This window comes from Phaenicophaeus curvirostris, chromosome 20 (assembly GCF_032191515.1).
Source record: "Phaenicophaeus curvirostris isolate KB17595 chromosome 20, BPBGC_Pcur_1.0, whole genome shotgun sequence".
NCBI classification, from domain to species: domain Eukaryota; kingdom Metazoa; phylum Chordata; class Aves; order Cuculiformes; family Cuculidae; genus Phaenicophaeus; species Phaenicophaeus curvirostris.
The window spans coordinates 2,179,750-2,192,132 of NC_091411.1; the positions used below are offsets into that span (position 1 = coordinate 2,179,750).

At 50.0% G+C, this 12,383-nt stretch overlaps 1 protein-coding gene across 4 annotated transcripts in view; it reads left to right on the forward strand.

Annotated features, from left to right (window-relative positions):
- FKBP15 (FKBP prolyl isomerase family member 15) overlaps positions 1-11,674 on the forward strand; it is a 28,034-nt gene extending 16,360 nt beyond the window's left edge. For 3 of the 4 annotated variants that reach the window (XM_069873012.1, XM_069873013.1, XM_069873015.1), the window contains 12 exons: positions 297-399; positions 2,311-2,343; positions 3,920-4,091; positions 4,575-4,711; positions 5,036-5,191; positions 6,219-6,371; positions 6,719-6,811; positions 7,243-7,353; positions 7,847-7,954; positions 8,140-8,876; positions 9,452-9,542; positions 9,997-11,674. In XM_069873012.1, coding sequence (XP_069729113.1) covers positions 297-399; positions 2,311-2,343; positions 3,920-4,091; positions 4,575-4,711; positions 5,036-5,191; positions 6,219-6,371; positions 6,719-6,811; positions 7,243-7,353; positions 7,847-7,954; positions 8,140-8,876; positions 9,452-9,542; positions 9,997-10,071 — 1,969 coding nt within the window. In that variant the 3' untranslated portion in view covers positions 10,072-11,674. The remainder of the gene's footprint in view (positions 1-296; positions 400-2,310; positions 2,344-3,919; positions 4,092-4,574; positions 4,712-5,035; positions 5,192-6,218; positions 6,372-6,718; positions 6,812-7,242; positions 7,354-7,846; positions 7,955-8,139; positions 8,877-9,451; positions 9,543-9,996) is intronic. The other variant, XM_069873014.1, reaches the window with a different exon arrangement.
- The last annotated feature ends 709 nt before the right edge of the window (positions 11,675-12,383 follow it).

Consider the following 12,383-nt stretch of genomic DNA (forward strand, 5'->3'; position numbering starts at 1 on the left):
AATAACTTGTTCAAGGAAATGGCAAAAGCCAGTGCATATCAGGTTATCAAGCTCTTGGCTGTGCCAGGGGAACATTAGGCTTGTTGCAAAGAGATAAAGCACTTACCCGAACTGATATCATCAGGCACACCCATCCACCCCTGAAGAACAGGCTCTTGGGGCAGGGCATCAGGGAAAATTATCTGGGACTTGTCGTGGAGAAAACTGCTTTGAAATGCCCCCTTTTCCATCTCAGCCTTTTGTTCCTAGTCATGTATTTCTGTAAATGCTCATGCATTTCCCTTCGCCTTTCACAGATATGTCGAACAAAGTAACTTGCTGATGGAGCAGAGGAACCATTCGCTGCAAACAACAAATGAAAACACACAGGCAAGAGTGTTGCATGCAGAACAGGAGAAGGTAATGGTGGGAGTGAGCAGAGACAAAGACCTCTGGCTGCAGCCAGGGTGAGGGTTGCTTGTTGCACTAAAACTTGCTGAAGCCTTAGTCAAGGTTTAAGTCAGTTCCCTTGCAAGACAACTGTGGTTCCAACTTGTATTTTGAAAGCTGTTTTGAGAAACAATTTGAATGTTTTTGTGGGTTTTGTAAGAAAAGTAGCACAGAGGTTATAAACATAGATCTTTGTTAATGCTGTCATAGCCTGAATATTCTTATCTCACAAGAAAGCGTCTGATTTATTGGGAACTTGGTTAACTTGGGTAATCACGTATATAATTGTAAACTGTATATATATGGCCTACATGGTGAGGTGTGGATATTAATCATTAATAATTAATCATTAATAAGTCATTTTAATGACTTAAATCCTCACCACGTGGGGATACGCCTACATGGTGTATCACAGGGCTTTGTTGGATTGAAAAAGTGCTTTATCTCATTCCTCTGACAGTTTCAGAAGTTTTAACTGATGGTGAATGTGGCAATAAGGAAAAACTATTTCTTGCTAGAGTTTCTTAATGTCACTTTTACACTAATCAAAAGCTATTTGTTTCTACCAATAATATATTGTGTTTTTGTGAAAGGGGCTGTTGGGAAATCACTTTCAAAGCAGTTAAATGCACTTTTGCATGGCTGTGTATCCTGTAGTGTCCACCAAGACAGCCTAGCCCAGGCAGGCCAGCTTTGAGGGCTGTAATCGCATGGTGTCTTCTGTGCTTTCTCAAGCACTGGGTTGTTAAATTACACCAAGTTCACTCCTGCACTGTGCTCGCCTGCTGGGTTGTCTGTACAGTTCAAACGTGAGATGATAAATGCCTGCTCTGCGTGAGAACAGTAACTCGGTGCACCTAAAAATGACAGAAGCTGCAGCTGTCCTAAGTGAGTTAACAAGTGATAAAGAACAAAGCAGTACGTGGCTGTAATTGTGTGCTGGTGTGAGCAGGCAGTGAAGGAGGACCCCACAGTGAAGGTTCCCCACTAAGAGCTCAGGTCACATACCCATAATATGTACGGAGTATAGGAAATTCTAACCAGGAATAAGTCAGACTGAAATAAGAAACAAAGTTCTTCTGTCCATGAGCACATCAAGCTTGTGTGATAAATAAATCGGGGAGGAAGTATCTTTTAGACGAGTGAGGTAGGATCTTCAGGAATGTTTTTGGACCTCATCTTCACTAGGATTCCGCTTGGCTCAGCAGGCACCGCCGAGGTGATAACACTGTTACGTGAACAGGCTTCACCAGAAAAGCCACGACTTGCACTGTTTCCCATAGATTTGTGAGAGTGTTGCCTGTAAACAGGAAGGCTGATATTCCTTCCTCTATCTTTTATCTCATCTAGCTTGCTCTGTGACAGCCAAGATTGCTGTGAACAGAATGGAAAAGATGATTTTAAGCTATTTTATCTATCCTTTACTTATTAATAGGGACTCGCCATTCGTTTTGTGATGCAGGCCAGGCATCTGTGCCCAGGATCACTGCAAAAAAGTGTCAGTAGCTTCCTGCATTTGGGTTATAGACCTTCAACCCTAGCAGAGCACATCACAGCTTTAGATGAAGGCTTTTATTCCATAGCAATCAGTAATGCCTCATCTCCAGCACAGTGAAGCGGTTCTCAGGCGTAAGATCACTCCTACATCCGTGGCGTGTAACCTACCTGCAAGAATACCTTGAGCTTCTTCCTTTTTAAGCCAGGCTTCACTACCTTTTTTGTCTAAGCTTTTACAGTTCTTGGGCTAATTTAGTGGCTTCTCTGGCACACCTTAGGCTCCTGTGGTGAAGCGTTATGCTTTTCTGATGATGATTAATGCTTCTGCCTTTCAAGCTGTGTTCTTAACTCTTCCTGTTTCCTGTCGCTGCTTTCTCCTCCTAGAACATGCTGCCAGTGGATCGGGGCTGGGACCAGGTGAGGCAGTGTCTGCTGACTGTATAGGTGATGGATAATTGTGCCCTAGGTAGCGCCAGCCCAGCTGCCTCTGGAGCTAGCTGGAAGCTGCTCGGCATTCAAAGAATTGCCTCACATCTCGAATTAGCATGAGTCTTCACCTTGCTTAGAACTGGCAGTGTAGCCTTGGCCCCCTCTTTCTCAGGGGGCCCTTTCACAGAACTGTGTCCCATCACTGCTCGTGTCACCTGCCCGTGGGAGGAACAGGACACAATCAGATAGCGGTCAGAGCAGATGCAGATCAAATAAGATTATTTGTAGCCAAAAGTTAGAGCTAAGCGAGTATAGTCACAAAGTGTTCACTGCAGAAACATAGCTCTGGTAACAGCCTGGTGTAGAATTTCCTTTTTACTTTTCTTTATGTGCCATTAAAGATAACTGTTAAAATAACCTTTAGATGTGCCACGGGGTTTGGTTTGGTTTAGTCTTAGCGTGCTTGGAGTTGATATCCTGAGCTGCAGCAAGAGATTTAGGGAAACATAAGAGGAAAACAGATGTGGTTTTAGCCAGTCACTGTGGAAATGCTGCTCCTCTTTGAAATTCCTGCTGTAGTATCCCAGCCCTCTGGGTCAGCACATGGTCATCCTCACTGTAGTTGGCACAGTTTTGCTCACGGCTCTTCCCTAACAGAAGCTGGTGGTTGTAGTCTTTAGACTTTAGTTTTCTTACGGAGGTAGCTCTGGGAGACAGTCCGGTTCAGGAGAACTTATCCATTACAAGATCATGACAGCCTGTTGGGAATCTGAATGTAGGTAGATGGAGAAGCTGCTCAGGTATCCCCTGCAGCGAGTGAGGTTTTCCGACTGGTGTAGTTCTGTCTTTGCAAAGCATCTTCTGAGGGTTGTGTGTCATGCAACGAGACTGGGAACGTGACTTTGTGTCTTTGTCTTGATGCCTTGAGCCTCCCCTGATGCATTGCTGGCAAGTTATCGTAGCAAGCTGTATTCGTACCTGGTTGTCTGTGAGTCACTGTCCGAGCAATCCTAAGTCTAAACAGGTCAATAAATTGTGGTGACAGCTACGCTCCGAACTGACAGCCTCGCCTGTGCAGGCACTGCAGGGTGACTACGTGCTGTGAACTCAGGAGGGAAGGTGCTGGCTGGAACAAGTTTTGTGTGGCTTTTCAGTGATTTGTAAGCTTATTGAAGATAATGGCATGTTGGAGCCCAGCCTTTTACTTGAAGAGATGTTGTCATCGCCTGAAAACTCTGAGCAGGGCCCCCAGGCACTGGCACTGGTCTTTAAAACACACATAAGCTTTTCAGGAAAGCTTGTTGAATTGAACTGTGAGGTTTTGGGTGACTTGTGCAACTTTCTAGTCAATCTGGACAGGTTACAGCCAAACAACTCGCAGTAACTTGGCAAAAACCTTATCGTTACTTCTTTGATTTAGAGATGTCTGAGGTGCTGGACCCCAGCACTTCCCTGATAGGGTTTCCAGTGCCCCTCAGCTCTTCCTGTGAGAGCGGTTCTGGTGCTCCCTCACACTCATGTATCCTTTCTTTCTCCCTTTTCCCCGCTCCATTTTGTGATCCAGGCCAAAGTCACAGAGGAGTTAGCGGCTGCCACAGCCCAGGTCTCCCAGCTGCAGCTGGAGCTGACAGCCCACCAGAAGAAGGAGATGGACTTGCGGAAACAGCTGTCTGCTGCCCTGCAGGAGGCAGAGCGACACGAGACACAGCTCAACAAACTGCAGGCACAGTTGGCAGGTCAGAATTCTGTTCCATAACAGCTCTTTTTCCTCTTTTATAAGTCGTAGCTCTTTCCTTTCTTCTGGGGTGTCCGTTCTCACTTTTCCTAGGAGTGGTCACAAGGGTATGGAAGAGGATATCAATGCCCTGAGATGTCTGAACGGTATCTGCATCTTTGTTACTGCTAAAAGGGAAATGGGCTGAATCTACAAACAAAATCATCCTGTAACAGGGATACCTTTTGCAGAAGCAGTCTCTTGGCATTAGTCTGACATCTTGTAGAGGAACCAGAGGTGTTCCATGGTTGAAAAGCTAAGAGAAAAGCTGAGGTTTAAGTATTGCTGTTTCAGAGGCAGTTCTTGATAAATTCTAGTTCCTACTGCAGGCACAAGCAGCGTAGTTGATTCCATTGTGCAAGACTTTTCCTTCCCATTGGCCCCCAAATGCGCTAACCTGGAATATGTGTAGGACTGAAACACAGAGTAAGTTGTCTTTCTGCAGAGCTCCAAGAAGCCTCTGAGGACACTCAGAGCAGATTCAAAGCTGAGAAGCAGAGCCGCAAGCAGCTGGACATGAAGATTGCAGCATTGGAAGAAGAGTTGACGGATCTGAAAGTGGAAAAGGAGAGTCTGGAAAAGGTGTGTCCAGTGCTAGCATTACAGAGAGAGATGCAGGGTTTGCTGGAATTTAACCCAACATCCTTGCTTGTAAATCTGCAGGCTGGGTGAATCTTGACTCATCTGCAGGCAAGGAACCCTGTGCTGATGGATCCTTTGTGCTTTGTGATTTATGTGCGTTTTAATATCTTAGTCGAGTAACATGTAAACCCTCTTACCTCTAAAATAACCTCAGCTTGATTTGAGAGTGATAAGATGCCCTGCTCAAAGCGGCTCTTTGTGCATGAGGAAGAAGAGCTGCTTCAGTGCAGTCTGGCCTATTCTGAGTCCTGTTCTGTACTGCAGAATCTTGCAGAGAGGAAGAAGAAATCCCTCTCGGAGAGAGCTCAGGCAGAGGAAGAGATGGAAGAAATACGCAGATCGTATCAGCAGGAGCTGGACAAGCTTCGGCAGCTGTTGAAAAAGGCACGGACTTCGACTGACCAGGCAGCAGCAGAGCAGGTGAGGAATCCTGGGAGCTTCTCCAGCAGGCATCTGGGGGACTTGTAGGAACCTGCAGTTGAGAAACAGCAATGAAAACTGCTCAGGTCATGAAAGAATGAAAATGTTATCCTCTTGCTTTTAAGGGGTGACTGTAACACAACAAAAAAGTGAACCCTCTCTTCCTAAACTATTTTTGTTGGCACTGCTTCTGACTTCAGGATTTGCACTGATGTCTCTAAAGAAGTGCATGATGTGAGGAAGGCTGCTTGGTGCTGGTTGTTCTGCAGCTGCAATCACAGGCCACTGACGTGGCTGCAGGGTTCTGGTGCAGCACCCATGGCATCAGGTTTAGACCGTGTTAAAGACAGTGTCTAACTGAGGAAAGGAGGGGCGCCAAATTGAGTTCTTAGCAGAGAGAACACAGAGCTGCTGATAATCATGGAATGGTTTGGGTTGGAAGGGACCTGGAAGCCCATCCAGTTCCACCAGGGACACCTCCCACTGGATCCAGTTGCTCCAAGCCCCATCCAACCTGACCTTGAACACTTACAGGGATGGGGCAGCCACCACTGCTCTGGGCAGTCTGGGCCAGGACCTCCCCACCTTCATCAAGAAGAATTTCTTCCTAACGTCTTATCTAAATCTTCCTCTTCCAATTTAAAGACATTCCCCCTCATCCTATCACTCCAGGCCCTTGTAAAATGTCCTTCCCCAGCTGTCCTGGAGCCCTTCTCAGTACTGGGAGGCTGTTATATGGTCTCCCTGGAGACTTCTGCAGGCTGAAAAACAATAAGTGAAGGACTGCTTAGAAATATGCCTGGACATCTGAAATCTGAGCCAGACCTTCAGGCCAGCCTGAGGGATTGTGTCCAGAACTGAACTGACCAGTGTGGGCAGGAGCTGGTGACATCTCAGGGCTGCCATCCGTGTGCAGGTGTTCCAGCCTGGACCAAGGAAGTGTTGTCCAGCCCCAAGCTTTCAGCCACTTGTGCAAATACAGATTGTGTGTGTGTGTGTTCCTAATGATCTCTTATGTGATGGACAGATGTCCCTCATCCAGGCAGAGCTGGAATCCCAGTGGGAAGCCAAGTGTGAACGTACGCTGGCCTCAGCCAAGGAGCAGCATGTCAGACAGTACCAGGAGGTGTGTGAGCAGAGAGATTCCCTGCAGCAGCAGGTGTCCCAGCTGGAAGAGAAGGTAAAGGGCTGTTCTTTGCTGAAATGTAATGCCAAATAAGCAGTAACTATCACCAACAATCCTCTCCTCCTGATTTGTGTCTTGCCTTTTTAATTTCTTGACTGTTTTGGAATAGAGTCTTGTCCATGGGATGTGTCCGTGCCTGCATCTGTTTTTTTGGGTTGGTGGGCCAGTGAATTTACTGGTCTGTGACGGAGAGCCAAGATGATGTCGGGCTCGGACTAAAACAGCAGCTACAATCTGCCTGTCTGCACTGTTCTGAGCTAGTGCTTGGAGCAGGAACTGTTTTGAAGAGGGTGACACTGAAAACGGCTGTAAACCACTGGACTCTTGTTCTTGTCTTTCAGCTTGCGGCTCTAAAACACTCAAAGAAAGCAGAAGAGCAAAAATTGTCTGAGTGTCAACAGTGTTTGGAGCAACTAGAGCCTGTCAAAGAGAAGGTAAAGGGGATAACACAGCAGCTGAATATGAACTGGAGTGCAGTGATCACTAGCCTCAGGCTGCCTTTGTCCAGAGTAAAAAGAACGTGGGTTCCAGAATATGAAAGGGAAGAAATAACTTAATGTTGCTTCCAGAAACGAGAATAGGTCCAGTGATGACACCCAGCCCTCGTCTCACTGGGATCCCAGTAATGCTGTCCCCATTCTTGGTGTTACTTGAAAAGCTTAAAGCATAGTTCTGTATCTCCAAGTCTTTATTTTGGTGCTGTTGCGTTCAGTCAAGTCTTTTGCAGCTTCCTGTCAAAGCCCTGACTAAAAATCCACTCAGAAGTTTACCCCTTACTAAAAAACTGCTTCCAGATAACCCATCCACCACACAGCTCCCTGTGGCAACTCTGTGAGCTGTTCTGACTTGAGGTTCCCTTTGGCAGTGTTCAGCCTTGCAGTCTGACCTGGTGACGCTGAAAGTTCGCTATGAGGAACGCATCCGAGACCTGGAGAAGGACCGGGATGGATCTTCACCTGCAACTTTTACAGAAGAAGTGAGCTTAGCTACCTGATATTTTTCCTTAATAAGCAAATCTATTGTATTTGCCTTGAATTATTTCTCTTTGAGCAGAGATAAGAAGGAAAACCAGGATTGTCTCCACAGAAGCTCTGTAGTAGCCGGGTCTACAGAGGAAGAAAAGATTGAGCTTTCTGCTGCCCAATTTGTTCCTTGATTTTTAGGTTAAAACTTAAGATTTGAAGTTTACATTTATAAACTGAAAGAGTAATAAGAAATAAGCGTCGTCTGCTTTGCGTTTGTGCCACCTACCTCTGCTTTGGAGGGATGTGTTCAGTGCATATAGAGTGGTCTGAATCGAAGGGGGTGGATTCTGCTCCAGGACCAGAATTTCTGGTTTTAAAACTGGATTCTTTGAAAACCACGTGTTTGGGTTTGGGTTTATTGTTCCTTCACCTGGGGAATGATCAGATCTTGAGCCCAGTGCTTCACACATTAATGAGTTGTATCCTTGTCTTGCTCTTTTCCAGGTTAAGAAGATAATGAACGGTGTATTTCAGTCTCTTCGGGGCGAATTTGATCTGGAAGAGACCTACAGCGGCAGGACAGTTCTAGGCGTTGTCATGAACACTATTAAGGTAAGACAACGAAGAGATAAAGGGCGATCAGCGTGAGAGAACAAGTTATGGGCTAAAACCACATTTGCCTTGCGAGTCCAAGTTAACTGTGAAGCAGACACTTGCTGTGGGTGGCGTAGAAGATGATACAGGGATCTGTGGTGGGTTATGTTTAGGGTGTGAACTGTGTTCTCTCTATTTTTCAGACTGTAACGCTGGAGCTGCTCAACAGGCAGCAGAAGAGACCGGATCAGGACAGTGAAAAGGAGGAACCTGGAGCAGCGAGACAGGAGGGATCACTTGGAGCAAAAGTAGAGCACGAAGGGCCCGTGCAGCGTAGCCCAGCAGATCCTGGGGAAGCAGCCACAGGCTTCACGGTGTCTGACCAGGAAGGCGAGTCTGCTCCTCTGCATGCCAGGCCTGCCATTCCTGAGGAAGAGCAGGCGACACACAGCAGTGTGGTGTCAGAAGATGAAAAGGTCCAGGAGGAGCATCTCTCTTCTGGAGCTGAATCCTGCCTAGATCCTGATAAGGGGCCTGCCCTTTTAGGACAGCCTGAGGCGGAGGAGGACTCCATCCCAGCTGAGCGAAGACAGGAGAGAAGTCCGAGCAGGAGCACAGAGAGAGAACGCAGTCCCTCTGGAATGTCTTTGCAGGCAGGAGATGCAGAACCTTCTGATCTAGAAGCTGAGCTGAGAGAAGCAGATGTGGCAATGCTTCCAGCAAAGCCAGCTGTGGAGCAGAAGGCAGAGGAGCCTGGCAGGGGTTTTGAGCCCCCTCCCTTAAATGGCGAGGGAGGGAACTGCACAGACCCTTTGGTTGGGTTTAGTGCTGAGAAGGAGCCCTCTGCGGCATCCAACACAGCGGAACCACGCTCGGTTGCCATCGGAGAGGCACCAGAACAGCAGGAAGAGAGCTCCATCCACAAGCGAAAGGATTCTGGGTAAGGCGTGACTGCTGAGGTGACCACAGTCCCATTTCCCTGCTGCTCAGCCCGGGCTGGTACAGCAGGACGGAGGCTGCTGCAGTTGTGCTGCAGCTGCAGGGCACACGTGGCCGGGGCTGGAGAATCTTACAGGGTCTCTAGTTCAGGGACAGGACGAGGGGGAACAATTTTCAGCTGAAAGAGGGGAGATTGAGATGAGATCTTGGGAAGAAATGTTTTGCTGTGAGAGTAGAGAGGCCCTGGCCCAGGTTGCCCAGAGCAGGGGTGGCTGCCCCGTCCCTGGAGGTGTTCAAGGCCAGGCTGGATGGGGCTTGGAGCCCCTGATCCAGTGGGAGGTGTCCCTGCCCATGGCAGGGGTGGAACTGGATGGGCTTTCGAGTCCCTTCCAACTCAAACTGTTCCATGATTCTATGATACTTGTGGCTGCCAGGTCTCATTCTGTGCTGGTGGACAGTAGGTGCCTTACAAATTTGCTTCTGCAAGAAAACTCTTCCATCATTCTTTTAATAGAATTTGTAAAACCAAGATCCCATCATCTGCAAGTGAGCTATAAATTCTTTTTCTCCTTCTAGCCTCTTTGAGGATGACAACTTCTTTGAAACAGTATCTCGTAAACCACAGAAACCTCGGGTTCCCTCTGAGGAGGAGGATGAAGAGGAAGTGGTACGTGTTTGTATCTTTCCAGTTCCAGTGACCGGGTTCAGGTGTTACCCTGTCCTTTGCCTGTGAAATCCTTTGTGTGGCCATGGGATCCGCCTGGCTCCCACTCGCTGAGCTCAGAGCTTCCTCCATGTTCTTTGTACAAACTGAGAGCGTCTGGGTTTGTTTCTTGCTGAGTTTCCTGGGCTGGGATGGTGAAGACAAATTCCTGCTGGCATGGAGTTAGTGGGATGTGCCAGGGTTTTAGTGTCTTGCCCCTCTCCTGCCCCTTTGAGCCGGCAAGCGTCTCCCTGGGATTAAGAAGCCTTAGTGTGGAAACACAAAAACTTCAGCAATGAGGTTTCTTGATATCATCTCCTCAAAGCTGATGGAGATCTCGGAGCCAGAACTGTGCAGCAGTTACTGAATCCTGGGAAGCTGTTAAGACTGACGAGTTTCCCTCTGGTTTGACTTCCAGAGCATGAAGGGGCGTCCCCCTCCGGCTCCGCTCTTTGGTGACGATGATGATGATGATCTGGATTGGCTGGGATGAAGAACCAGCTGCTGAGCCTGTGAGCCCTCTCCTCTGGGTGAGGCCTCTTCCTGCGTGTGCAGCTCTTGACAAGCGGTGTTGGTGGGACAGTTGTGACCAGCCAGGGCCTTCCCAGGCTCCTGCACTGCAGAGCTGTGGCTCTCCCTGCCTCCACGGGCACCCAGACCCATCCCTCTGCCCTGGCAAAGATAACGGGGGTTGGGGATGAGCCAAAGGCACCAACTGGTCTTTGAGCACGTTTGGATGTCGGTCCTCTTCCTGCCAACCGTCGATTCTTTAGTCTGAACCTTTATGCAAACGTGAACTCCAAGCGCTTCAGAACGAGTCTGGCTGGACCCTGCAGGTGGTAACGACTTTTTAAAACAGACTAAAACCTCTTCTCCTTCCCCAGGAAGATCTCCTTGCGATATCCCTTAGGCCCAGGGTGGGACTCTGTCCCATCCCACCATTTGCACGGCTCCTACGTGGTGGGAATGGGCAGAGCCCCCCGACGGTTGTTCCTGCCGCCCCGGGCTCCGCTCACGGAAGCCGCGGTGCCAAGGGAGCTGCCGGGTGCTGTTGTGGGGTTGGAGCTGCGGCCTGTGGGGCGCTGGCTGCCCCTCCCGGGGCACCTGGGGGCCGTGCTGCAGGGCTCTGGGAGCCCCGGGCTCTGAGCCTGGATGGAATTGCGGCCGGGGGCAGCTGCATCCCCAGCTCTTTTGGAGGGATCCCAAGGCTCAAACGAATGGTTCACAGCGCAGCCTCTGCGGCAGCTCTGCTGTTGTGGGGGCCGCAGGGGAGATGTTGGTTTGTGGCAGGGTTTGTGTCACAGGCAGCGATGGGGCTGGGGGCCGCGCTGCCGCCCGAGAGAGCGTTACTGCAGCCAGCCCAGCCCAGCCCCTGCACCTTCTCCTCTGCTGCCGTTTAACGTGACCCTTGCAGCACGAGTTCAGACTTTGAGAGGGTGGGATGGAGGCTGCAACCCGCCCTCAGCCGGGTCAGTGTGGCCCAAGACGGGGGAGCAGGAGGGGAGGCACCTGGACAAACGCCTTGGGTTCCTCCGAGCGCTTCTACACAACTTCAGACTCTGAGCAGTTCTTAGTGTCTTTAAGACAAACAAACCCCCTGTCGCTTAATGGAACGGAAGTGCTTAAAGTGGATCCACTGCAGTTTAGTTTCTGCAGCCGCCTCTTCTCATGAAGAGAGAAGAAGCCGCCTCTCTTGATCTTTGTCCTCTTAAGGGGAGTTCCATGGGAGGAAAAAGAGCGCTGGGCATCCCTCGGCTGGAGGCCAAAGGCACCAGGCTGGCCCAATGCAGCCGGGATTATGGATGAGAACAAAGCCTGGGGCTGAGCTGCCCCGTGGCCGCTCATCTCACGGCGTGAAGGCAGCTGGGGAGCCGCTCTAGGACCGAAGCCCCGGGCCGTTGTTCCGGGCTGGATGCAATGGGGTGTGAAACGCGGGTTCCCCAGGGCTCCCCTGTGCTGGCTGTGGGCTCCGCACCCCTCCTGGCAGAGCCTCTCGCTTGTACTAACCTCTTCCCCCTGTGGTTCCTCCTGGCGCACAGACACCCCGAGGGATTTGCATTTCACTTCTTGAACAATAAAGTGCAATTACACCTGTATTTTTTCCTTGCGTGGGCTTTGCTCTTTCTATGCACTTGAGAACTGACAGCTCTGACTCGAACCGGGAATAACTGGATCTAGAAGCGCTTCCAGGCGTGTTCCTGCTGTCCAGGCCTCTCCTGGGAAGGCAGAGCAGGTCCCCGTGTGCTGTGGGTGCAGCCGCGGGGCAGCTGTTGCGTGGGGGTGATGGGGACGTGCGCAGGGGAGACCTCAGCACCGTGCACCAGGACAGAAAGGGTGTGTGCCAAGAGGATGGAGATGCCCTTTTTTGTGAGGAGTCACATGGAAAAGACAAGGGGGAATGAGTATGACTTGCTCCTAGGGAAATTCCATGGGGATTCCAGAAGAACGTTTTTCCCATTGGAACCATCTGCCCAGGGAGGGGTGGATCCCTCTACTCTGGCCTCTCGGGGCTCAGCTCTGCGGGCGCTGGGCTGTCTCATTGAAACCACAAATCACCTATAAAAGCTGGACGAGATGATCCTCGAGGACCTGGTGTTCTGTGATTCTGTGACCCTGGTTCTCCGTCAGGCTATAGGTGAGAGGGGCCGGGGGCTTCTCGCAGGGCTCTGCAGCAGCCTGGCCTCTCCTGGGAGCTCTGGACACAGGAACGTGGCCCCTAAGCCGGTGTCCCAGCTCCTGGCGGCTCCCCTCGGGCTGTGCGCTCGGGCTGCATGGGGAGCAGGAGCTCAGCTTTGAGCCCCGTCC